At 40.2% G+C, this 27,680-nt stretch overlaps 1 protein-coding gene across 2 annotated transcripts in view; it reads right to left on the bottom strand.

Moving 5' to 3' along the window:
- The window catches only part of VPS41 (VPS41 subunit of HOPS complex), a 172,895-nt gene that overhangs the window by 69,193 nt on the left and 76,022 nt on the right, over nucleotides 1-27,680 (bottom strand). For both annotated transcript variants that reach the window (XM_002914140.4, XM_034665770.1), the window contains 4 exons: nucleotides 24,518-24,580; nucleotides 21,311-21,376; nucleotides 3,923-4,042; nucleotides 2,646-2,792 (listed from right to left, as the gene is read on the bottom strand). In XM_002914140.4, the coding sequence (XP_002914186.2) occupies nucleotides 2,646-2,792; nucleotides 3,923-4,042; nucleotides 21,311-21,376; nucleotides 24,518-24,580 (396 nt within the window). The remainder of the gene's footprint in view (nucleotides 1-2,645; nucleotides 2,793-3,922; nucleotides 4,043-21,310; nucleotides 21,377-24,517; nucleotides 24,581-27,680) is intronic.

Genomic DNA, 27,680 nt, shown 5'->3' with positions numbered 1-27,680 from the left:
CAACTAGAACATCGCCTAGCACATTGTGGGAACTTGGCAGGTAGTGGCTGGCCGAATGAATGAATGCATGAATGGCTCTAACTGCACACTTTACTACACCGTGTGGCTGTCCCTCCCCAGTAAGACTGCTGAGAGGAAAGATTACGTCCTGTCTTCTCTTCCCTCAGCAGAACGCATGGGGATGCTCAACTGAGAAGAAGTACCCGACGTACTACTAACTGAGTCTGAGTAAGAGGAATCCCCAGTAAATAAAAAGAAACATTTGACGTAAATAATTACATATGAGTTCGATCATAATTTGGGCACACTGAAGGCATACTGGTTTCCCATGGCTGCTCTAACAGACTACCACGAACTTGGTGGTTTAAAATAACAGAAATATTGGGCACCTGGGTGGCTCAGTCATTAAGCGTCTGCCTTCGGCTCAAGGCGTGATCCTGGCGTTCTGGGATCGAGCCCCACATCAGGCTCCTCTGCTGGGAGCCTGCTTCTTCCTCTCCCACTCCCCCTGCTTGTGTTCCCTCTCTCGCTGGCTGTCTCTCTCTCTGTCAAATAAATAAATAAAATCTTAAACAAAAACAAAAAACCAAAAACCAAAACAAAACCCAGAAATTTATCCTTTCCAAGTTGTGAAGGTTAGAAGTCTAAAACCAGTTTCAATGGGCCCAAATCAAGGTGCTGGCAGGACCGCACCCCCACAGAGGCTCTAGAGGAGAATCTATCTGCGACATGCCTCCTCCGGGTTCTGGTGGTTGCCAGCATTCCCTTGGCTGTGCATGGCGCTCATGTCTGCCGCCCTGCTAGCGCTGCCTTCCCCTTTCCTGTGGCGGCGCTCCTTCTTTAAGAATACTGGGACTGAATTTAGGGCCCACCCAGATAATGCAGGACGATCTTCCCATCTCAAGATCCTTAATTAATCGTATGTCGTGCCATATAAACATTTATGGGTTGTGGGATTGGGACATGCTATCTTTGTGGGCCATTATTCAGCTTAAGAGAGACGGCATTTCTGGTAGCATTCAATAAACTTGTGTCCCTATGGCCTAATTTTCCTCGTCTTTGACCAAAAGAACAGAACATCGCAACTTTAAACAACAACAAAAAGCCACTTGGTCCATTTAAGGAAATTAAAAAAATACCAAGAGCATAAGTTTACTGGATGAGTAACCACACATATGGGATAAGGAGACCAGAGAATCACTTTTTGCTTTTTTTAATCCTAGATTATTAGGCACACCTTACCTTCTGCTATCCTAAATATGAATCAGGCTATGTTCGCTTGATACATGAAAACAATTGAGAAAGAAAGGAGAACCTGAATCACACCAACCTAAGGGCCAGGAGGACCTTACCTCAAGTTAACAGTGCTTGTTTTGGTTAACAAGAAGCACCACATTAACAATTTTTATGCTTTCCTTTTCCAGAGAAGAGTACATTTTAAATAACCATGTCTCTTTCAAGACTTTTATAGACTTTTATGGCATAATAATGACAACTGAGGTTTATGAAGCACTTACAACATGTCAGATTCTATGCTAAGATCTCCGTATGCATGACCTCATTTAATCATCCCCAAAGCTCAGGACTCAAGAACAATCAGTACTCCCATTTGTGGATGAGGAGTCAGGCTTAGGCTCACACAGGAAGTACATGGAGAGGTTGGAACTGATCCCAGGCCTGTCCGACTCTAAAGCCTGAGCTCTGCCACTAGGACTGTTGCTGGGATACTTTCTCGTACTATTCTTAGCTAATTTTTTGTTTATTTTGTTTAAATTAAGCTATGTATTTTTATTTTTTATTTATTTTTTTTAAAAGATTTTATTTATTCGACAGAGATAGAGACAGCCAGCGAGAGAGGGAACACAAGCAGGGGGAGTGGGAGAGGAAGAAGCAGGCTCCCAGCAGAAGAGCCTGATGTGGGGCTCGATCCCATAACGCCAGGATCACGCCCTGAGCCGAAGGCAGACGCTTAACCGCTGTGCCACCCAGGCGCCCCAGGCTATGTATTTTTAAAGGGAAGCCAACAACTTTGGGTTCTGAAATACCTAGTACAAGACAAACACTAGTACGCAAAAAATAAATGCGAATGAGCTCTGGGCCCTCTTTTGTAGAATGGCTGAATTTCATTTATCCAGGCTCACAAAGGGCAGATAGCTGCATGCCACACAACAGCCCCTCATCTTATCAGTAGTAAGTCTGGGCCTCTGCTCCATCCAACTATGACCAAGCAAGCAGGATGATTTAGTTTTAATATTCTTTTCCACCATCATCAACTCTAACGAAGAAGCCAAGGGGAATGGAAAGAACAATCAAGAATGGAAAACCTGACAAAGCAACGAAACCAACCACACGTTCCATAAATAGCTAAGGCCAACGGGGCCACGGGGAATGTCAAGATCACAAATGGCAGCACCACTCTGAACAAGGAAGAATTCACAATTTGTCTTGTGTGGCAAGGAAAAGAAAGACCGTATCTCCAAATTTCTGCATATGAAAGGATTTGAACATAAATGAGTATCACATGACACTAACATTCATGGAAAAATATTTTGGTTCCGAGAAGCCACTCAAGAACTCATCTTCCTTTGGACCCTCCTCAGTGGATCTCTAACAACATGAACTAATGATCAAGACAAGCAAACCACCTTGACAGAAGTCCCCCAGCCAATAATCAGCGTCACATTGTCCTTCCAGCAGAGGCTGCATGGATACATATCTGGGCGAAGACTTATGTCATCCCGGGGCACGTTGGTGATTCTCTGCTTGGAGGTTATGTCAAAAATCTTCACACCCTGGAAAACACAAGAGCATTAAGCATCCTCTACTCAGGAGAAGGAAAGGAAAGGAAAACTTATGAACAGCCCCTGCCACACAATGACAAAATACTGACAGTGTTTACTGAGCGCCACTGGGAGCCATGCAAAAGAAAACGCTCCTACTCCATACAAACCCTGTGAGAACCCACAACAAAAGAAAACCTCTACCCTTCTTTTGCGACAAAAGAGATTTTATTAGCAGATGGCATCAGAGGCTCAAATACAACACAAATGGGAAATGGACTGATATCAAGCACTGCATTTCCAAAATGACAGACAAGTAACATTTCTAATTGTATTGTTCCACTGTAAAAATGGAGTTTTTTAGAAAAGCTTTGAATCTGACAAACCACTATGTGTAAAGAAAACTACACCTGACATTTTAAAGCACTGAAATGGAAACATCAAGCAAGCGGCTAACTAAAAATAAACCAAGAGGCCACAGGTTTCTTTACCCTTAACTGTGACCCGGGAGAAGTTTAAGAAAAGTCCTGAATGGCCAGGTGGGTTCTGGGAGAATTCTACCATTTAAAACTGAATAGAACGAATTTACTAAATTATACCTTGCAATTCCAAAAGATATGCCAGATGTCAAAAGCTAAATTTTTAAACTTTCTACTCAGCCTCTCTCACATTGAGGAAACTTTAAATAGAGTACACCACCAAAAATTACAATCTACTTTTTAAAAGGCAGGCCTCTTTTTCACCTGTGATTATACGGGGAGTAAAATGAAATCAGCAATATCCTGTACTTGTTCCATAGCAACTATACTTGCCCTTGGCTAATAGGCAAATGGTATTTTCAACACCACATTCCCAATGCAACCCTTCAATTATTAAGATGCCTTTTCATTTTCTTGGCTATTCTCCATGCCTCAGGTTTCTTACTCCAAAATAAAGTCCAGAATATGTTGGGAATTACTCTATTATGAAAGCCAAAAGCAATCTAATCTCTTTAACCTTCCAGGCATGAGAGCAGTCGCCACTTGTAGGTCTTACAAAAGACCACCACAGACAGTGGCAACTCTCCCTTTGTCACAGCTCTCCAAACGTGGCCACTTTTCTGGCTCTGAAGAAGGATCAGGAAGATGAAGATGTGCTTTTACCATATTATTGGCCCAAGCAATCAGATGGCCTTTCCACTTCACGCTCCGTATGTTCCCTTCCCCTTCGTGCAGGACAGAAGACTTCCATCTGCTCATCCAAGATCGTTCGAATAGCAGCAACTAGGGACAAATACAAAAGATTTTAGAAACTAATATATAAGAATATACTAGATTTCTAACTTCTTTTTTTTTTCCGGGGGGGGGGGCAGTCCAGGGAATGTTGAAGTTACTACAAAGTGAAGCCACAAGATGGCACCAAAAAACCAAAATCCATGGAGAAAAACACCGCTTCGTCAGTCAAAAGATCTGTGTCACAGAAGTTCTTCAAATGATTGCCCAGAAATTAATTTATTTTGTAACTTGGGAAATCAAAACCTCGTAATTTTTTCCTTGAAAGTAAAATATTAGTCACAGCTTAAACTGCAATAGTCAGAAGCAGCCTGGTTTTCATTTCACCCAAGAAAAATCATTCAACAATGATGTTTGAACAGTAATTCATGCCATAAAATAAGACAAACTTGCTTTAGGATTAAACTTCTTTAAAAAGTTCATAGTTAGCCAGGGTCTTTATTTTAAAGGGAAGAACCTATAATAGAAAAAAAAAAAATCTGCGGGGGGCGGGGCACGTGGCGGGCTCAGTGGGTGGAGCAGGTGACTCCTGATCTCAGAGTTGTTGTTCAAGCCCCACTTTGGGTGTGGGGATTGCTTAAAAATAAAATCTTTTTTTTTTTTTTAAGATTTTTATTTATTTATTTGACAGAGATAGAGACAGCCAGCCNGACAGCCAGCGAGAGAGGGAACACAAGCAGGGGGAGTGGGAGAGGAAGAAGCAGGCTCATAGTGGAGGAGCCTGACGTGGGGCTCGATTCCAGAATGCCGGGATCACGCCCTGAGCGGAAGGCCGACACTTAACCGCCGTGCCACCCAGGCGCCCCTAAAAATAAAATCTTTAAAAAAAAAAATCTGCTGGATAAATTTTATTACCAAATGTACTGGTTAAAAACTTCTAAGACTGGTGAAGATACAGTTCTAGTAATTCATGCATTAGTAAGGATACAATATTTTTTCTTGATTTATCCAATTTAAGTCCCTTAAGACATTTATACAACATAATTTATATATAATTAATATATAATTTATAATATATAACCTCAGACATGTGATCCTGAAATATACATTTACCTTTTAAAAGCAATGCTGATGATAGATTCCATCACAGAATTTTTGAAATTCCTATCTTTAGAGTAAATTTCAGTTTACCTTAGTGTATTTTGTGTCCCTTCCCACCCCAAGGGGGAAAAACAGGTAACAGGAGAAAGAGAATAAATTCGCATTTTATATGTATTTCTTACAGATCTTTCTCAATAGTTAGGCTCCTGTAGTCAAAAGGGGCACACACACCAAAACGCTAAAATTAGTGTCCACCTTCACAAATACACTGAGAATGGTCACTTTAAAAATGACATAAATGTCTGTCATTTGTTCTCTATTATCCTTGCAAAAGAAAGGTGGCCTCACTCAGTCCATAGTGGAGACTGGATGGAGGGCTTTTACTGACCATATGGGATCCTGTCTTCCCATTAGATAGATACAGGATATCCTCCTTGCTCTCGAAGATCTTCCCACCCACCTCGTCCTTTCCCAGTCCAGGTTCTAAGTAAGAAATCATCACCACCATGCCTCCGTGCTCCCAGTTAAAGACCCTTAGGTCTGTCTTCTGTCTGTGACTCTGCCTCTCCCTTGGCCATGACACAAAACACAGAGCCAAGAAGGTCGCTGAATGTGTTCACTACTTTGTGACAGGGTAAGTCCGCAATCTGGGGAAGGAGGAGAAAGCCTGAGAATATTGCTCCTGCTACACATTCCACTCAAGACGGGTAACTACAAACAATTACATTAAACATGAGGAATTGATAAGATCACAATGCCTATCTTCCACCTGTGGCTTGCATCGGAGGGAGGGGATTTTCAGAAGTGGGCTGGGCTGCAGGAGTGCCCATACCGCCTGCTAGGAGGAATGGTTGGGTGGGTGACAAGGAGGAAAGTGTGGTGTCACACGGCATCAGATTCCTCTCCCTCCGATCCCACCTAGGGGGTGACTGGTACCGCATGAAAGCGGAACATTCCACACCTGCGCTAGGAAAATTATGCCAATTTTAAATGAAGATGTCTATAAAATATGACAGAAGTAAGACCTCAGTGAAGGCCACGACTTAACTCATTACAAGAAAAAGCCCATCTGGGAAGTAGGTGGTAGGGCAGATACCAGCATGCCCCAACACCTCATGCTCAGTGAACGGGGGTGGAGGTTAGGGGAGTCACGGAGAAAATCGCACTCAGGGCCACACAGGCTGCGGTCAGCACTGGCAGTGTAACCGGAGTAGCCACGTCCACTGTCGTGGGGCCCCGCAGCTTGTAAGGAGAAAACAGGTATAACAGCAATGGGGTGGGTGCCTACTGGTGGCAGGCTGTGCCCTACTAGAGGTGGGCAGCACCTGCACAAACTTCACACTCCTCAGTGAATACAGCAAGCAGGCTTTTACCACGTACGTCACTTCCCTGCTGCACCAGTAATGACACCCTTTGGAGGCCATTTCCCCAACAGACAATTGTGTCCCAAGTCAGGCAGGAAGGAAAACATAAAACTTCCTTCTCCTCCCATGTCCAGAATAAAGGATTTGGACACATTCTCACAAAATCTATGACATATTCACAGCAACTACAACTGTGAATACTGAATATAGACCTCTCCCAGTAAACAGGAATAAGAAAAAACACCAGCACTATGGAAGAATTCAGTACTTGAAAACAATGGGGCTTATCTAGGGAATAAGGGAAATCTCCCACTCCTGACTCCACATGAGTGAGACTTTCCATCAAACAGACAAGAACTTTAATAATTCTTCTTCTTCTCAGGTGACAACAAAATTAAGCAATTTAACACCAAAGGATAAGAAACACAAAGCAAAGTTGAAACAAAAATAAATATTCGATGCCCTCGAGTAAGAGAGGAAATCAAACTGTGACCAGAGCACTTTGAAAACGAGAATATAAATACTGCACATCTAAACTTCAGGGGATGCAGTCAAAGTTGTAATAAGGGAAAGTCCATAGCTCTAAAAGTCAGTAATGAGCAAAAACAGATGCGCATGCACTAGCTACATGACAAAAACAAAAATACTTTATTGAGAGATAGTAGAGCTACATAAATGTGAAGATACATTATGCTCCTCGATAATAAGATTCAAAATTCTCACTGAAGAGCTTAAGTCTTAATAGTTAATCTGCGATTTTAAGGAGGCAGAAAGAAAACCCCGAAGGAATTATTTACAGAACCTCCAAAATGTTATCAATTCATTTGAAGATATTTGAGAATAACAGGAATTTTTTTTAAATTAGACGATTTGTGGGTGGAAGGATGGGTGTTTTGTAAAATTAATAATCAAAACAGTATAGCAATGGTCCTAGAATTGACAAAGTAAAAAGAAAAGAAAAAACTGTCAAAGTTGGATCAAAACAGGGAAGAGAGAACAGGGGTGAGGGTGGGGCGGAGTGTGTGAGCGCACACGCAGGGAAGCAGGTGCCCTCAACTCACCCTCTTTCTAGAGAATCCTTTAGCACTGGAGAGTCAGAGCTTTAAAAATGACCCCAGAAGTCTGTGCCTAGATATTTATGCTCAGGAGTGATCAGATGAGTAAAGAAGTATGTAAAGTTACTTATAACAGCCAGAAATGGACTAACAGTTGGGAAATGATCGACTAAAGCATGGCAGAGCTGATCACCAAAGAGTATGAGTCCAATTATAAATGATTTTATACACATACATTTATTTAACGTAAAAAGATGTCCAGGGCCATTAAATAAAAAAGCAGATCACAAAACAGAATATGATGACCTTTAAATAAAATATGTGTATCCATATATAAAAATCTGAAAGATATCTTCCAATGTAATCATAATTAATTCTAGAAACAGGTGATAGAAGATTTATATTATTTCTATTTCATGATTATTCTGCTTAGAACATGTCAATTATTCTTATGTTAACACATAGAAGGCTGAAAATCCACTCTCCGATTTTGATAATCAAGATAATTTAAGGGAACAGTTGAAACAAAACAAAACAGTATCAATAGTTCAATGAAACCTAGAGAAAGAAGGAGTGTTTGAGTCATACTGAATATGTATTAGAATTAATTCACCTAAACTGTACCTACTTCTACATTAACTTTAGAAAACTGTTAGTCAAGTCTTGTTGCAGTTCCAACCAATACCCAAACTTCCTCCAGCTGAGCCGTTCTGCTGTGGTCGTGTGCTGTGGCTTACAGTACAAAGACCTGGGCCTCCTTTGTCTCCTGCTCCAGCTCCAAGGAAAACTTCCAGCAGAGGGCAGGAAGAAAAGGAGGGAGAGAATTCTGAATTCAGCTGTTCTCAGGGTTGAGTCTGACTTTCCACAGTTCTCTCACAAAAAGCCTTGTGTACCCTGCTCTGACACAGGATCAAAGAAGCTTCCTCCTTAGTATTTTTACAGTACAGACAGCACACGTCCTTCTGTACAACTGAGGAGTGCTCAAAAAAAGGTAGCGGGAGGCTGATATACTACTTTCTGGAAAGGAAAACAAATGTTAACTAATTTACATTACAGTTTTAGACACGATTCATGTTATTTTCTGATGTTTCTCAGCAGTAGTTTCAATCATTTTCCCTTTATATTTTGTGGATGAAAAAGAAGCAATGATATGTAAACAAACAGCCTTAAACGTATTAGGGAAGATCTTCACCTAGAATTCTTTCGTAAGTCCTCCTCATTTCTTGGTTCTGTATACATGTTAGGGTCACGATGGTTCTACCACGGGATAACGACTACCAACCACTCTGTATCTCATTCACTGAGATTCATGTATTTACTTTTCATCTCCCCAACAGACCACAAATGCATCGGGGAAAGAAACCACATCGACTTTGCTAGTCGCACAGGCCACAATGAATATGAGATACTGAGTAGTTTTCCCTGGCCCTACCAGTCACACACAGTGTGTCTGCTGCAGGGGGGAGCTACATCACACCCCAAGCCCTCCAGTTACTCAGCCCGTCTTCAGTTAGTGATGTCCCTAAGCTATTCTGGACACACTGGCATCTGCCCTGATCTCAAAAATCTAAGGGAAAGAACCTTGTGGACTGACTGGTCCACAGTTACTATGTCCTCGATGTAACAAGGACATCCCTCGAAAAAGGGCTCATTTACACTGGCTCCGCGCCCTACGCCCGAAACGTTGGTCCCGTTTCCTTTGCTCAGTGGCAGAGGAGATAATTTGTGCACAGCTGATCACAAATTTGGTAAGTGCCTTTAAGGTTAGTCTTCCTCTATCCAGTTTAGCTGACTGCAGTTCTTTCACGTCGGGATGCCACCCGGCCTCTCATTTGGTCCGAACGGTGATGATCTGAACGGTGTATGTGTGCTTCCGAGGCGCTCCCCATCCCCGCCATGCCTCTTCTCCTGGTGGCCTAGCCTTGGCCTGCTTCTCTCCTCTACGTTACCTCCCCTGGTGCTTGAAGCACGTATTTCTGCCTTCCCTCTCCACTCTACTTTCTTCCCTACCCACGAGTCCTAGTTGCCAATCCATCCACAGCAGAAAACCTGAAATGTCTGCTGGTAGTTACGGAAGCGTTGCCATTACTGTCCTTCAAAACTCTTCGAATACAACTACACAGCACCTAAGGATTTGATTTACAGCATTTTGTGGGACCCACGGTTTCACCCAGGAGGGAAAAGGACGAGACAATCCACTCTCCATCTGCTTTTCAATCCTAATCTATGGGAATTTCAAGCAAAAACACACCGTCTGGCAGGAACGCCAAGGAAAGTTCTACTTCAGTGATATAAGAAAAGATAACCTCTTTTCTTACAAACAGTCTACACTAATTTAACTACAGCAGGACTATCTGCCTGTATTTCACTGACATTTAATAAAATCCATTTCTTTCTTCTAGTCATAAAACTGCCTAGAGACCTACTGAGCATGAATGTTCTACAAAGCATTTTAGAGGGTAAGTCATTGAGTGAACTACCTTTAAAAGCAGCTGGTTAATTTATTTGGTTCATCTTCCACATCCCATAATATTGAATTGTCATTATCACAATACTGAGAGCAATTTAAGCTCAATGGGAGCTAAGTACATAGAGAGGAAAAACTGTTTCCAAGAGGTCTATTTTTTGTTGGAGAAAGTATTCTAGGGCTTTATTTCCCATAAATCCACATTCTGGCAGTCAGCACTCTTGGTACTTATATTTCAATAGGAGCCCTCACATCCTCAGCAATATACTTTATTCTCCTATGTTTTGTGCTGATAAATCTATCTAGTACTTTGCTACACTACAGAGTGGTAAGGATGCACATCCCAGAGTCTCCCACACACGGGGCGGGATTCCTACTGGGCTATAATAAAGCCACCGATTCTGGCAACATAACACCCATCATTACCCATCGCCCACTCTTCCCTGATGGAGGAAAGGGAGGATGATTGGCCCCTTTTTAATCATCTTGTGATCTTTCAAGTATATAAATCACTTGAGTCCTTCAGGCTTCCTACACACCGGCGGCACTGCTTGCTCTGAGGCAGACAACAGTGCAGGGAAGAGTGGCCGGTGGGCGAAGCCTACAGGCGAATCCTCTGTGGCAGGTGCGTTACTGCAGGAAGGACCGAGGGGCTTGGAGAAAACAGACTCTATAAAGACAAAATGCCAGATCCCAGAAGATGCTGGAGCTCGAGATAATAAAACTGAGAAATAAAGAAATGAAAGGAAAACCCAGAGCGTTAGAACATGCCAATTAAGACTGCCTTAGTAAAAACAGATAAAGGGCATGATGACGGGCAGGACCTGTCACAGAAGGACTTAAACATCCAAAGTTGGACATGATTAGAAATGAAATTTTACAAGTCAAGAAAGCAAGTTAGAAAAAATGAGCGAGTACAGAGAAGAGCTGGGACAGTGTTTGGCTGCTGACAATAGTCCTGGAGCTGGATGGGGGCTGGAGTGACCAAGAAGAGTGGGATGGCTGGTGCCTCTGTCTTGCTTCCTGCTTTGGCTCAGTACCAAAGTTTAAAACCCACAGCTTTTCCAAACACCATCCAGAAAGAACATAAAGCATGTAGGAAGAGAAAGAGAATTTCCCGAATACAGCATTGCTTAAATTCAGTGGTGATTTGCTGGACAAGTTATAATCCTTCCATCTCCTCTCCTGAGAGGTAATTTAACATGTTTAAAAGAGGTTAAATATGGGCCAAAAACTGCCACCCCAGGAAGTCTCTGCACACAGAAAAATTTCTATAGCTTGCTTGACAGACCACTTGCTTCCGAGCAATGTTTGAGTAAACGCAACGCCAACGCAACACAGGTTTTGGACAAGCCCTTGAAGTTAACCAATCCCGTGAAAACTATGTAGACAGAACAACACTTTGAAATTTGAGAAATACCCTACCGACATAAGGTATCAGTCAATTTAGTGACCAAGAATTCCAAGCTACAGGTTCAATGAGAACAAAAGAAGCTAAACACTAGAGATGCCACGTAGGAGCAGTCTCCTTTATATGAAAAAACTAGCAATGACAGATAGATACAGATCTCTGTATCCATCTGCCCACCTATGTGGGTTTAGCAACTAACTGTGGCCAGATGTGAGGGAGGCTCCTATTTAACCAGCCATCTGCAATTTCTGCATATGCAAACACACAACTGCAACTATGATTTTAAAAGTAAACAAGGTATTTTGAAATAATTTTACCACTTAAAAAAAAAAAATCTTCCATTACGGGTCCCAGAGACTTAACAGTGCTGGTGATTCATGCCAAACACCCTGGGTCTGTACTTCAGTTTGCAGCTGTTTAAGGATACATTTCCTGGGGGCTGGGTTTAAGGCTGGACCCCTTCAGCAGCAGCCTAAACACAAAAGTCATCCACAGGGTGATTAAACTTGAATTAATGGGCTGTGCGATGCACAACGATCTCTGATTTTAAATACGTATAATCTCAATCACAGATGACTGGAGGGAGATCTTCGCCTGGTGGGGATTATGAAAAAGAAATATAAAAACTGCCAAGTCTTGAGAAACAGAGAAAGTCACCTGAACACACAGGTTTATGTATTTGAACAAGCACTTCACTCAATTTAAAGTCAAGCAGAGGGGAAAAAAAGATCAGGACACCATCTGCAGAAGAAACCAAGTCAAATGAACTTGCCTTTCACGGAGCACACTGGTCTGTCCTTGACAGCCTCCATGCAAGTGGCGGAGCTGATGGTTTGAGGGCAGACCCACATCTGTGTAGGAGCTTCTACGTGCCCTCTGTTTACACACTTCAGTGTCTACTCTACAGTCTCATTACGACTCCTATGTAATGCCTCCCTGAGAACAAGAATAATTATTCCAGATTTGGCCAAAATTGGAGAAAAGGCTGCAGGCTATTCAGTAAGCAGCAATAATTTGTGCTCAAACTGACAATAAATATCAAATGGACAGTCTTCATTGTCCTGGCTTCTACGGTAATATTAAAAGCTGCCCCAAGCAAAGAATACAGTCAGACAAATCACAAAGGAAGATATATAAGTGGCCAGTAAATAAAAACGTTTGAAATTGCTAATAATTCAAAGAATTTACAAAACAGAACAATGGACTATCTTTCTTTGTGTATTAAAATTGGCAAAGAAAATGTGGAGAAATAGGTAGTCTCTACACTGCTGGTATAAACAGGTGTATTTCCTCGAAAGCAACTTATGTGGCGGTACGCATCTAAACCATAAAAAATAATCATGATCTCTGACTCAGTAATCCCAATCCTGCGAATCAGTGCCAGGAAAAAACTAAAAAGCATAGCGTGAGTTCACGCCCAAAGATTTCCAGCTTCATTACAGTATGATTAATGATAACCAAACCTGGATACAACCTAATGGTCCAATAATAAGAGAATGGTTAAAAAAAATTAAATAGATCAAAAGAATGGAATATTATATAACCATTAAAGAATGTTTGAGTTAAGATTAGACTTCAACAATGTAGGGAATTTCATATGATTTACAATGTTAAGTAAAACAGAGATCCAAAATAGTTGAGATTATTTTATACATTCTTTTATTATTGCTTTTTCTTATTATAAAAGTAATGCATTTTTTAAAGGATTTATTAATTTATTTGCTAGAGAAAGGGCATGCGCAGGTGAGCACAAGTAGACTCCCTGCTGAGCAGGGAGCCCGAGGTGGGGCTCCAACCCAGGACCCTGGGATCATGACCTGAGCCGAAGGCAGAGGCTCAACCGAGCCACCCAGGTAATGCATGTTTTCTTAAAAATAAATAAATAAATAAAGGCAGAAAATGCCAAAGAAGGCCCAAAAGAACACTCATAATCCTGACCAGACATTGTTAACGTTAATATTACTAATATAGCTAATAATTTCATAGGTAGCCTTCAACGATTATTGCTATACACATAATTATATTTCTACAAAAACAAAAAAGAAATCAGAGTACACATACATTTTTGTAAAGTACCTCAACAGAAGCAATCTAGCAAATGTTGGGCATTTTATTTGTTGCAACTGAGAAAGAGAAAGGCGGACATCCAGGAGTTGGCTGGGCACTCACAGCTAGGCCTTGGTGCTCTCTGGGTGAACATAAACAATTTCACACCAACATCAGACAAGGCCTCGTGACCATGAAAGATCAGGAGAAAAAGACCACTCCAAAATCATTTCTGAACACAGATAAAATATGAACACTTTCCAAGCCACATAAATGATCAAATATCTCCCTATCTCCCTATCCTGGCTAAAATGAAAGACTGCTGCTTCTTTACCAATTATATTTTTAGCCTTGATTCTTTCCTCCTCCTAGATAAGATTTATTAACATACCCAATGGTAAAATTACTCTCGCTTCCTGGAAACTGAAAGGAAACAAACAATAGGGGAAAAAGAACAAAGGTAAAGGAGTCCAAAACTATCCCATGGAGATACATACAGGTACACGTTCTTCCCTCTCAAAAGGCTTGGAATACTCATTTTCCTGCAAAATCACCATTCTGATTCATGGTCTAACAGACTAACTGCTTTCTGCCAACAGCATGCCACCCATCTATTTTTGGAAATACACTGTACGCCATTCCTAAAATCCAGGTACTATGTGTTCACAGCTCCTAACATGGACCCTGACACAAAGTTGTGTTCAAAGAAGCAGATTTGGGCCAAACAGTCCTGTGAAATGACTGTGATTCAGTTTGTACTGGTGACACCAACCTACAATACTTGCAGTTTAAGACCCCTTTGCTTTAATAGCCGTATCTTAAAAAAGTTAGTAACGGTATTTATACATCTTTTATACAGACAACACCTCTCACTGTTAATGACAGTCACTGTACTAAACCCCACAAGAAAACATGACGAGCAATCTGAAGTAGGCAATTATTCTTACACAGTCATTAACTACTCAAAATACTTAAGAAAAATCATAGCACTCTCAACACGCGAAGGAAGATATTTTCAGTAAGAAGCAAAGGATGGTTTGATTGCTCCAGGAAGACAGATGGTAAGCTTTACATCAGAATTCAGGGGAAAGCTGCAAACAATATGGAAATATTACGTATGGAAAAGTGAGCTGAACTCATGAAAGAAAAAAGCTTCTACTGTCAACGGGCTGTTGATGGATATGAAACAAGAGAGCGCACTGAAGAAAATGAAGTTGCCATGACTCCATCTCAAAGACTTTGGGAACCCTACATGTTGACATCAAAAAAGCAATTAATATTTGAGACAAATGAACCTGATTTTGAAAGCAATGAAGAACGTCTATTTTTGACACCGAGATAATTTCTACTTTAAGAACTGGGTTGCTATTTTTAGCTTCAGCCAGTTCAGTACGTACAGAAAAACCTGCCAAAACATACTTTTACGATATAGCTATTTCACAACTTGGTTTTTACATACCTAATGCTTGTGAAGGTTATACTTGTGTTGTACTTCCTATTAATGGGTGGTTTTCAATCAATTTTGGTATGTGTAGGGCATGAAATGAATTTCTAGTAATGGAACCATAATTTATAACATAGTACTTGAAGAAAAGAAGGTATTTATGTATAATAGTTCAACACACAACCACTAGGACGTAACTCTGGTAGCTGGCTGTGAAGTAACGTGTGACGAACGTTTGCATGTATAAAGCTGCCTTCTGACCACTTGCAGAAATATCATCCTCGAGATCCACTGGACAATATACCAAGCAGGATAACGGATAGTCAAATCCCTTTTGGCCCCAAGAAGCCTGGCTCCAACCTCAGCAGAAGATAGCAAACACGGAAGGAAACACCTCTCCATATCATGGTTAGTGGTTCACTGGGCTGTTGGGATTCTAAAAAGAACTGCATTAGTACAAAAAGCCACTCTATTGAATCCCCTTCCAGAAAGGATTCAGAAGGCAATCTGGAAAAAAAAAAATATATATATATATATATATATATATAATGCAATCTGAATTTGCAGATCACTGTTGGAAACTTACAGAAGCTAGCTGATGCTACCACCTCTGTCCTTCAGGTAAAATCTGCCGTGAGCCTTCAGCTCCGAACAGCAAAGTGCTTCTCCTCATTTCATGCACACAGACCCTTTCCTTGTTTGCTGACTGACATTTTCTAGCTTACAAAGCAACCCGTCCCTGCGGCCAGGTCCCCTCATTCTATCCCAACACAACGCCAAACAGCTATCTCGTTTCTAAAAATGAACTCGGCTGCAAACAGCATCGTGACAATTTAATAATTTGTCAGAGTGGTAGAACCAACTATTATGAAGTGTATTTCAGAGTTCAAAGGTAGAGGTCGTAGGAAGCTAAAGTTTATCTGCTGACGGAGAAAGCTGAGCAATTAAAAAAAAAATCCAGGTTAAGATCTGCTTGGCCGACTTAATTCTAATATAGAAACTTCATTGCTATGCTCATGTATTAGAATTTTTGCTACACAAGAGGTTACACTTAAAAAAAAAAATCCATAGGTTCACATGTTTGAAAGCTCTCTCCAATGGCACTTTTAAGAGATGTGCTTTTTCTTTCCTTGTTTTTCCCCCAACATGGAAACAAAACAGAATTTAGAATAAGCTTTTTATGCTCATGTGTCAAGCAGGGGAGTCCATAAATCCAACTATGGCATTCAACTACTGAGAAGTTACCTTGAAAACCTAAAATAAAAGTTTATGCCAAACAGAACTACAGCCTCCTCTTCCTAGTCCCTGGTGGATAAGGAGCTCTCTCTAAAGACCAAAAAGCCAGAACCTTAAAAAGGAAATAACAACAAATGTGTCAAACTATAGTCTCAAGTGTTTTCTGCTACACTGCTGTTTTGCAGGGCTATTCTGAACTGTATGTTCTAATTACCTGAAAAAATGTTTTTACAGGAATCAACATTTTTAATAAAATCGGAGCAACTAAAATATTACATTAGGCATCTCCTTTAATTTTTCTTCGGAATATCCCATTGTAGGACTTCCGTTTTCCTCATTTCGCTTCTCTAGTCTCTGTGCTACTTTCCCCATTGTTTACAGAAGTTGGCATATAATTCAAAGACTCATTTAGCTGTCAGTCTAGGGAAGATCAGTGTTCTTAAGGGTTAAAAATGCCTTTACTCCAGATTCCACCTTTATCTGGCTAGAATAATTTCTCTTTTAAAGGCAGAAGGTCATAACCTCTCAGTGACACGGTATTTGTCTTTACTCTCTTTTCTCCCTATAGGATCCGCCATCTGCTCTGGAAAGAGAGGTCTTGGCGTCTACAATATATGATTATCGCAATGCTATTACCATTTGCTAAATGCTGGACGCTTCAAACTTGCTATGCTTAATTTACAGTGCTCGTTGAAAATTGAAAAGATCAGAGTTGCGACTGGACCAATGTCATCTTGTTTTTCTCGTTTTTCAAAGATATAAAATGCCATAGCTTTGTTATAAAACAGGCAGATCCTCCCAAAAACTTGCCAACACTTTCAAAATGAAAATGATCATTTCACAGTCGTGCCCCCTTTTTAATGCCACCTTCTCAAAGCCTTTTTCTTTGCTTTTAAAATCAAGGTTACACTCCTTAAGGAAATCAGAAATATTTTCTGAAATATTTTCAACTATATAAATGTATTTTACAACAAACAAAACACACTAATGCCAAAACTCATGCAGCGTAAGTGATCTTTAAAAGTGCATACCATACATGCACAGAAGGAAGAAATCGCTCCAGGGGTTTCTGCAAACCACACCAACCTGGTACACATTTTGGAAATCTCTAGTTATTTAACTGCATACAAAGAGGTCATGATAGTTTATTGAATAAACACTACTTTTTTACTGCTTAATAAGTACATATTTATATAAGAAACTTAATGGATCTAGACAAATCAGTCGATAGTTTGCATGTTACAAGTCCCTGAATGGAAGACACATTTACATAGCAATGTTTCTTAAGCCTCTAACATACGTGAGAGAAATTATGATGGCTTCTTAAGGAGAAAGAACTCAAAACCAAAGTGTTTTAAGGGGAGCTAATTTATCCCCACAAATAATTACAGCAAAATTAGTGCCTCTAAAACCTATAAAGGGTATTGGCACAAGGATAAGTATACACAGATCAAGAAATGAAAGTCCAGAAATAAATGCTAACATTTATGATTAGCTGATTTTTGACGAAGAGGCCAAGACAATGGCAAAAGAATCATCTTTTCAATGAGCGAGGCTGGGACAACTGGATATCCACAAGTAAAAGAATGAGCTCAGACTGCTTCCTCACACCATACACAAAATTAACTCAAAGAAATTCTAGACCTAAATTTAAGAGTTCGAACTATCAAACTCTTAGAAAAAACACAGACACAAATCTTCATGACTTTGGATCAGGCAATGATTTCTTAAATAAAACACCAAAAGCATAAGTGTAAAAAAAAAGGGGGGGTAGTTAACAGGAATTTATCAACATCTAATACTTTGATAGTTCACAGGACATCATCAGTAAAGTGAGAAGACAGGTCACAGACTGGGAGAAAATATTTGCAAATCATATATTCATAAGGGACATGTATGTACAATAACTAAACAATTTTTAATAAGTGTATAATAAAAAGACAAATAGCCCAATCAAAAAATAAGTGAAGAATCCAAAGAGACATTTCTCCAAAGAAGACATACAAATGGCCAATAATCACATGAAAAGATGCTCAACATCATTAATCATTAGGAAAATGGAAATCAGAACAATAATGAGATACCATTTCACACCCAGAATGCTATAATCAAAAAGACAGATAAAAATGAACGTTGGTAGGGCACCTGGGTGGCTCAGTTGGTTAAGCGTCTGCCTTCAGTTCAGGTCATGATCTCAGGGTCCTGGAATCAAGCCCCACATCGGACTCCCTGCTCAGCAGGGAGCCGCCTTCTCCCTTTGCCCCTCCCCACCTTGTGCTCACTCTCTCTCAAATAAATAAAATCTTTAAAAAAATGAATGGTGGTGAGAATATGGATAAACTGAAACCTTCATATATTGCTAATGAGAATGTAAAATGGTGCAGCCACTTTGGAAAAGACTGACAATTGAATTGTACACTTTAAACTAGTAACTTTATGATATACAAACTACATATTAATAAAGCTGTTAAAAATCTTTTTAAAAAATGATTTTATATCACTTAAAATGATGTGTGTAATCATATGATTTTTCATATTAAAATATCACACATATATACTTTTATCAATCCCAATATACCGAGCCCTTTATATAACACATTAGCCCTTAGTGTGTGTGTTTTCTTTTAAATTATTTTAATCCAGAAATTCTAACTTAGTATTACTTTTTAGGAATTTTTCACCAGATGACCTGAATTGTTTTTATTTTACTTTCATCTTATATACACATAATTAAAGATCTTTTTGTGCTTGAGAAGAAATGTCTGCAGGTGCATTTCTGGAGAACTAAATAGGAAAAAAAGGAGAAATCAGAATGTTCTCATAGACCAATGAACATAGAACAAACTGTCAAGTAGTCGATGATAACCAAAGAGATGAACCAAACCCCTGATGTTCTTGTCTGTTCAGCACTTGGGAAATTCTACTTACTACACTGCCTATCACAATGTTCATCTTTGTATAAATTCCAATGCTTCCCATATTAGCTCACCCACACTTGAAGACTAGATTACTCGGTTGTCTGCACAATGCTCATGAATCTACTCAACGAGCTCTGGCCCAAACAGCCACATTCACACTAGCCTTCCTACAGATGTCTATAAATGATATCAAATGCTACGGAGAAGATGAAGAATACGTAACTGACACAGTTCACCCAGGCATCCTGCAGGCAGACAAGACATACATGTAGTAATACTACTGTGGCAAACTTGATAAGACTGTAGGTATCCCCACAGTATAAAAGCAATTACTACACATTAAGAGTAACCGCGTTATTAGGAATACAAATTAACACAGAAAAATTCCACCTTCAGAGTCTGAGTCCTACCACTTGGACATCACCAGTCATATTATCTCTATGTTCTTCATACCAATACCTTCAAGAAGGAGGGGACAACTGTAAAATTTCTAACTCCTAAAATTGGAAACTGGAACACAGAACTGCATCCTATACTAGGAAAATATTTAAACCAAAGTGATTTATCAATTTTCAGTATATGAGGGATTATTGTTAAGAAGGCAACTTAGGGCGCCTGGGTGGCTCAGTCAGTTAAGCATCTGCCTTTGGCTCAGGTTATGTCCCAGGGTCCTGGGATCGAGCCCCAGGACAGACTCCCTGCTCAGGGAGGAGTCTGCTTCTCCCTCTCCCTCTGCTGCTCCCCCTGCTCGTGCTCTCTAATAAATAAAATCTTAAAAAAAAAAAAAAAAAAAAAGGCAACGGAAGCAGATTGTCCAGCCCCAGTCAAGCCTTCAGAGGACCACAGCCCCAGCCAAGATGCAGACTGGAGCCTAGGGACAGACTCTGAGGCAGTGCTACAGAAGTAAACCACTCCGCAATTTCTGAACTAAGATAGTAAAGTTTGTTGTTTTAAGCCACTTAAAAATACAAACACGCAAAAAAACCACTCAGCATTCTTTATCTCTGCTCAGTTTTAAATAAAAGTGCAGGGATTTAAATTACAGCTGAATGAATTTATGCTGTAGCTCACCTAAAATTTATTTAATAAATAAATACTTTAATAAGAGGAATTTTAAAGCTACTCCTTCCTGAGGTCAACAAAGACAAGTACGATAGTTATTTTTTTTTCAGGAGTGAATCAGCTGCAGATCTAAGCTAGAGAATGTTAGATTAAATCTATAATTCCCACTGACTGACCCCACAGACATGTTTATGTAAGGCTGACGAGGCTACAGCCTAAGGATAACCATGAGCTGGGCAGCAGGAGGGAAGAAGCTGGCTGGCTCCCAACCAGAAATCAGAGCTGGTGCAGTGTTGGCTTCATGCTGTGGAACAGAATCGGGACCTACAGGACCTGCAATGAGCTACCGTTACAATGAGCTAAAACCAGTGCTTGAGAAATACTAGGTAATGACCAGCATGCTTTCCTGCCCAATCAGTCTATGAGGCAGCAAACCAAAGGAAAACAACAGATAACTACCCTAACACATTCAAAAGCCATTTGGCAGCTGAGCCTCAAGGTAGCCATTCCACAGGTATACACTGCTATAGAAATAACCACAGACCATCTCATTTTCAACGAGCTCTAAACTGGATAGGAAGTAATATTCAGCATTCCGGTACACTGACAGCATTTTTGTTATAAAAATGGTTTAAAAAATACCACGGGTTAATAAAAATAGAAAAAAATTAACTTGACTTATTCCATAAGCAGAAAGATTCTTTAATTTTAGAATTTACTATATCGATACATAAACATGTATATGTACAAAAGGATTACGTTCCTCTCTTATTTTTTAAATAGCACTAAGATAACGAAATACACCAGGAACAGGTCAGTGAAAAACGGCCATAATTGTTCTAAAACTCTATCAAGGCCTGCAGGAGACTTCCACAACAAGAGGTAAAAACATGAGTTTAATTGCTCTTTTGTTATTTTTAAATGCTACTTTTTTGTTTGTGGAAGGGACATTTCAAAGCACTAGGTGGCATTCCAGGAACTGCTCTCTGTTTTTCTTGCTCTCTATCTACTCACTGATATTCCACTGAAGAAGCACTGAGGTCCTATCTTTCCCAAGAGATGACGGTCTTAAAATTTCACCACATTGATCTTTCTCAAAATTTCTCCTAATGAATAGTCAGACATTAAAAATATTATGGATAAATTAAAAACCAAACAGAATCTCTGTCCCTCCCACCCCAAGACATCATGTAATGGCAGTCACAACATGTTTACCTTCTTCCCTCCAGTCACAAACTGCTTGCAGCTGGATCTCACGAAATGCGGGTGCACGGCAATGATCTACAAGGGAACAAGGACCCATCACTGGTTTAGGAGTCACAGTTAAAGCCCAGAATGAAAATCCTTTATACATGACAGGCAGCATGATCAAAAAATTATCCTGATAGCTAGGTAAGAAGTCATCTATTCAGGTAATAGTCTGCAACTGAGGACATCTGAGTTTTGCTCTGCTGTGAAAAGATTTCTTCTGTGAAGCCGGGTCAAAGCTAAAAGATGAGAGTGAATTAGTTCTAGTTTCTGGCTGAGTGAGGACCCTCCGAATGGACATCCCCTCTTTAGGGTCAATCAAGGCAACGAGATGTCACAAATGTTTGTAAGTGAGTATGATTCACAGAAGAAACCCACAGAAAGAACCCAACATCTCCTTGTCCAGGATGCCTTCCAATGATGTGTGGGCACCAAGTGGACAGGTGGAGCAATGTGGCCTCAAATGTATCTGGATAGGTACACCAAGGCCCCGTCAGAGCTGACCATGCAAGACCTTCCCTTTGCCCTGCAGCCCAAGTTCCTCTTCCCCCAGATGTCACTGGCTTCCTACTCAGCCAATCTCCTCTCAGCCCCTTTCAGGGGTTTCGCCACAGGCTGCTCTACCCTCAGCACTGTCTATTTCATTTGCCCTGACTTCTTCTGATCTGGGGGCTCCCTTCAGTGCAAGCCCGTCCTCATGGCTCCCCTTTCATGGTTGTGAGCCTGTGAGCCTGCATATACTCTGCCTCCTTGTCTTTTTTAGCCCCAAACCCATGTAATCACTGATTAATACATCTTGGTTTTTTCTAACCAAACATATCAAGTACTTCTGGGCATTAAAAAAAATTCACACAACTGTACTTTCATAAACCTTCAACTAGATACATTTTATATTCTTATTAATTAACTAATACCAATTTCCATCCTCCAATGGAACTGATTCCACCTCCCACGCTGTCATTTTTAGGGCTTTAAGCATATGACGCCTCCTTTCTCCAACCACTCCTGCCTCCCAGGCTAGCCCTTCTTCCCTCCAACACTGTCCTGATCCACCCTGGATACCAATCAAATCATTTACACACTCTTAAAATTTCTCATGAGAGTCCTTTTACCTCCCTTAGAATGCATAACTCTAGAGAGCAACTGCTAATTGATATCCCCATGGATATCCCCTATTCTCCTTAACCGTTACATTACTTTATCCTTTTCTTCTCTTCAGCTGTAAGAAAACAAGGCCATCAGGGTCGCTGCCCTGAACAACTGCTCCTGCACCGCCCACATGGGCAATACGTGCGCTCGGTCTCACTGGCAGAGGCAGTAGGACTCTTTTTCAAGGTTACTCTCCCTCCCTACATGGCTGATTCCATTCCCTGGTGCTGCCCAACTAAGTATTCCCTGCCCTTTATCTGCAATCTTTCCCCCCTCTACTGATATTTTTCTTGCCATCAACCAAAACATGACAGGCAGAAATGGTCCCTGGACACAGCCCTGCTCTTCAGATGATCTCTTCTTCATCACCAAATTCTACGAAAAGAAGAGTCTACACTGGTTGTTTCTACTTCTTCATCTCCAATTTATTTCTTGATATATGTGAGTCTTGAAACTGTCCTCATTAAGGTCGCCATAATGACTTCATAATTACCGGGTAAATGCCCTGTGTCAGGCCTCACCATGTCACCTCTACACTGCTGCCCACTCCTTCCTTCTGGAAACCCTCACTCCTCTAGCTTGCCTGACACCACTCTTCTGGAGATCCCTTGCTATTCCCTAACGCCCCCCTCCACCCCATACACACACTGCCTGAATCTGTACATTGGAATGTTCCAGAATTTCACCATCAGTCTTCTCTGCCCACTCTTTAACTTTTAACTAGATGATATATTTAACAATGATTTCATCTGACTCAACTGTGGTTATCAACTTTGTGTTTTTAAGGCCAATTTCTACCCGGAGCTCCACATTCATGTTTCTGAAACCCCCATACCGTTTCCACCAGATGCACTAGTTATCTGAACTCAAGAAAATTAGCAACGTCCTGACTCAAAACATCCCTTCCTGCAACTGATGGCCTTGCCACATACCACCACCAGGACCAGAACCAGCTTCTCCCTCCTTCCTAACCCCACCCACCCATCACAATGGCTTGCAGCCAAGTCTACCTCCTACCGGCTTTCTACATTCCCGTTTGAACCCTCCTTGAATACTCCTGACACTCCTGTGACTGAGGTCCTGGGATGCCCTGCCTCGAGGACAGCATTAGCCTTCTAAATTGCCTTCGGCCTGCAATCCCTCTCCTGCTTAAATCACCCTCCAGGCTGGCAGAGTTTCCTTTCCAAAACACACATCAGATCCTATCTCTCCTTTACCTGTTGATCAATAAGTGTTTGAATAAACAAGTGAAAACAATGAACGACCTCTCACTTCAACAACTCTAATTTTCACTTTAACGATAACTGGTATCTAAGACCGCTCCCCCTGACGAGTGGCTATCAGCCCTCCAATCTATACTGTATATAGTCCCCATATTCATTTTCCTTAAGCTTAGCTAAGTTTATGTCACTTCTCTGCTCTTAAACATTCAATAATTTCTCCTTATCTACCACATGGAGTCCAAATTTCTTAGCCTGAAAATAAAGGCAGCCCCAATCTGCCTGTACAACTCTCCTGTCAAGTCAGTGTTTTATGCGCCATCTAAACTAGACTATTTTTGCCACTTCCTGAACACAACTTGAACTTTCTGGCCTCACCATTTATATTATATTGTTCTTCCACATGGAAAGCCAGTTTCCCTGTCTGCCCTGTCCATTTATTAAAGCCCACCCAAATACCACACCCCCCATGAAGCAATCACTAACACGGACAGCTACAAGTAACTTCTCTCGGCTTTGGACTCCTTACTACTGTTTGTACCTCTTTGAGTCTTTCATCACAGACAGTGTGTAGGTATCATCTCACTCACTACAACAAGATTCCCGGGGACAGACTGATATCACAGTCATATAACACACATCCTGTGCCCTTTTACACCATCAAATGGTGTTTAGCACTTCCCAAGTGTTGAAGAGGTGCTTACTGATGAAATTAATGCAACACTGGTAGTGCTCAAAGTACTGTAATCCTTATTACCCTCATTGAGAAAACCCTTAGAAAAAGTAAAACTTACTGAATACTTACTTTAATGGGACAGTCGAAAGTCTCATGAAATTCTTCTCCAGAATACAGTCCAAACACCTGCACCTGAAAAGTAAAATGGATCCTGTCAGTTCACCATGACAGCAACAAAGAAAGCTGCTGACTCAGTGAGAATACATACTATTGATAAAAAAAGTAGAATATTTAATAATCTAAGGCCCCTGTGATCTTTATTAACTATCCAATGAAAGAAATTCTATTAGGGTGAGAGTACTCCACTGCAATTAAGCTTTTATAAGCATCTCATGGATAGAGTTCCTTTTATTCACCACAAATTTGCTTTATTAAGTGGATGCCAGCTTTTAAGAATGAAATAGAAATGAATAGGTTATTAATATTCTTTTATGAACTTCTCATAGCCTGGCGCTAAAGGAATTATTTTTTCTTTCCTTGAAGGAAAAAGGTGCTTTTTTTTTTGAGTCATATATATATAAATCAACCATGCAGATCAATGTGGCAAGAGATTAGGTGAACTGCACTTCATTTATAATCTTATGTTGAAATCTACTGAGAGCGTATAAATGTTAAGTTTCTACTTACCACTGCATCCCTTAAAGTTGTTCCAGGCTACTTTATCCATACTTAATGTCTGAGTGGTTTACTTAAAAACTGAACAATATACATATTGCAGAGGGTATGAATCATAAATTTACAGCTTGATAAATTTTTATGACCTAAACATATCCCTGCAGACACCATCCAGATCAAGAACTAGAACCCAAGAAGCGCCTCTGTGTTTCTTCGTATTCAGTGACGCCCTGACAAATTCACCACGCCTCTGAAGTCTAGCACCATAGATGAACTGTGCTGGTGTCTGAATTTTGTATGAATAGGGTCATAAACTATTTCACTGGCTTCTTTCACTCAACATCTTCCTTATACGGTATTTCCAAACTGCTATGTACAGCAGTAGCTGGTTCTTTGCGATTGCTGTATAGTATTTCAACGTATGAATATACCACAACTCACATATCCACCTTTTGCTGATCATTTGGGTTGTTTCCAGATTGGGGCTTTTATAAATAATGCTGCCATGAACACTCTTTACAAATCTTTTGGTGCACTTAGGTACACATTTGTGAAGGGTACACAAGTAGGAATGGAACTGTTGTCCTACGTTTATGCATCTGTTCACATTTAATAAACAGCCAAACCATTTCACAAAGTGGTTTTGATCAATTTACACTCTTACCAGCAGAGCTTAAGATTCCAGGAGCTCTCAGACACTTGGAGCTAACTATTAGGGGCACTTAGAATTACTTCCCAACACTTGGGATGCATGCAATCTTTTTCTAGTCTCTAGAAGAGGGGTATTATTTCTTCTTGAGAATTCACTAGTGAAGCCATCTAGGGCGGGGTCTATGTGAGAAAGTTTTTAATTACAAATTCAAATTTTTAAGTAGTTACAAAACTATTCAGACTTTTGATTTCTTGTTTTCATCTGAGTAAGTCGTGAGTGGTTCATTTTTGCGAGTTCAAAGAGGAAAATTTACTTGTGATTTAATTTTTGGAGACAAACTCATTCATAAAGAGGTAAAATCATGAGGACACCCATTTTGTGCTAGTGTTTTCACATCCTGTGCCAGGTATGTTTTCTGGGTTCCAACAACAGCACATGGTACAATGTAACAGAGAGGGTATGTGATTTACCCTGAGGTGGTCTCTTACAAGGCATTCTTGACGTGATAAATGCATGCATGCCCTACTACCACGTTGCTTCTCATTGTTTGGAGGGAATCATCATTACTGCACAGTTAAGGTCCCTGAATACTAATGGCCAGACCCCACCCTAGACAGACTAAACAGTTCCGGTGGGATGGAATGCTATTTTAATTTATTTAAATTATTTATTTAAATTTATTTAAACCTTATTTATCTAATTATAAATAATTTAAATTATAAATATTTAAGTTATAAATATTTAATTCTATGTAGCTAGCACTGAAAATCCTGCCCTGCCTCATATAGTCCTTATACCAACACTGCTAGGTATGATAGCAAACACCATTATGCCTGCTTACCAGGTAATACTGCAGAATAATCAATGACTTGGCCAAGGCCATAAGAAGCAAGAAGAATGCTCTAAACCTTACTCTCTACACGCTAACATTATATGAGACAGCTTAAAATATGGAAAGAAGATATCTTTCTACAGAAACTGTATGAAAAGTGGAACCAGAAAAAAAAAATGCAAAAGCCTCAAATATTTACCAAACTAAAGGGAAGGTGAATGTCAGATCTGATTTAGGCAACTTTGTGACCAAAGCTGAAACTAAAGGAAGCAGACCATTCATTCCAATGGATACAGGAGGTTACAGGAGGGTAATGGTGATTTTAAGAACAAAAGTTAGGTGATTTTTACGGTGGGGAAAAGTATATGAAATGTAAATAAATGATGTATGAGCCTGCTGAAAAAGACTGAGACATCAGTAAACATAAGATAAATATTAGGCCTTGTGATTCTAATGGTGAAATTAAATTATGAATTACCAGGGACAAGTGCCCCTTTAAAAATTAGGAACCCACATTAAAAAAAATTATGAACCCATATTGGAGATATAACAGTAGAATAAGGAGGAATCAACAGAAAAGCAACAGACTAGAACCCTGGGTCAGTCCCTACTGTTACGTTTAACTGAATAACCTCTTTCTAAAATATTCCTCTTTTCTCCTTCAATATGGAAAACACTGTAACTTCCACAAGGCAAATCTCATAAACTTGATCAGTACAAGCAGGGTGATTTGTAAAACCATCGATGTTTTGGTTCATTTCACTAATGTGACAGGCCAAACGAGTTGGTCACAAGTTATACTACCATTGCTAATAAAATCCAAACAGTTTTTTATCTATTTCTTCTCTCTCCCTCCTTATTTATTTTGCCATTTCTGTCAGTGAATATCATACTCCTCTGTGAAAGGAATCTGTTGAATGTCTGCCTAGACACTCTGCCTTTAAGGAAGACCTCATTCCACATAAGAACCTGTAATTAAAAGCTAAAACAGAGGGGGTCCTTTTGAAAATGGTATCCTCTAACAACCTCCCCCAACTAGTCACAAAAATACCTAATGAAGAAAAAGAGAAAATTCAGAGCCGTTGGCCTTCCAGTCAATCCACTGGAGTCCTGGAGGATTTCTCCTTAACTCC

Source organism: Ailuropoda melanoleuca, chromosome 1, assembly GCF_002007445.2.
Source record: "Ailuropoda melanoleuca isolate Jingjing chromosome 1, ASM200744v2, whole genome shotgun sequence".
NCBI lineage: Eukaryota > Metazoa > Chordata > Mammalia > Carnivora > Ursidae > Ailuropoda > Ailuropoda melanoleuca.
Note: the sequence above shows the minus strand (reverse complement) of the source record. Positions and strands in the feature narration are given on the sequence as shown.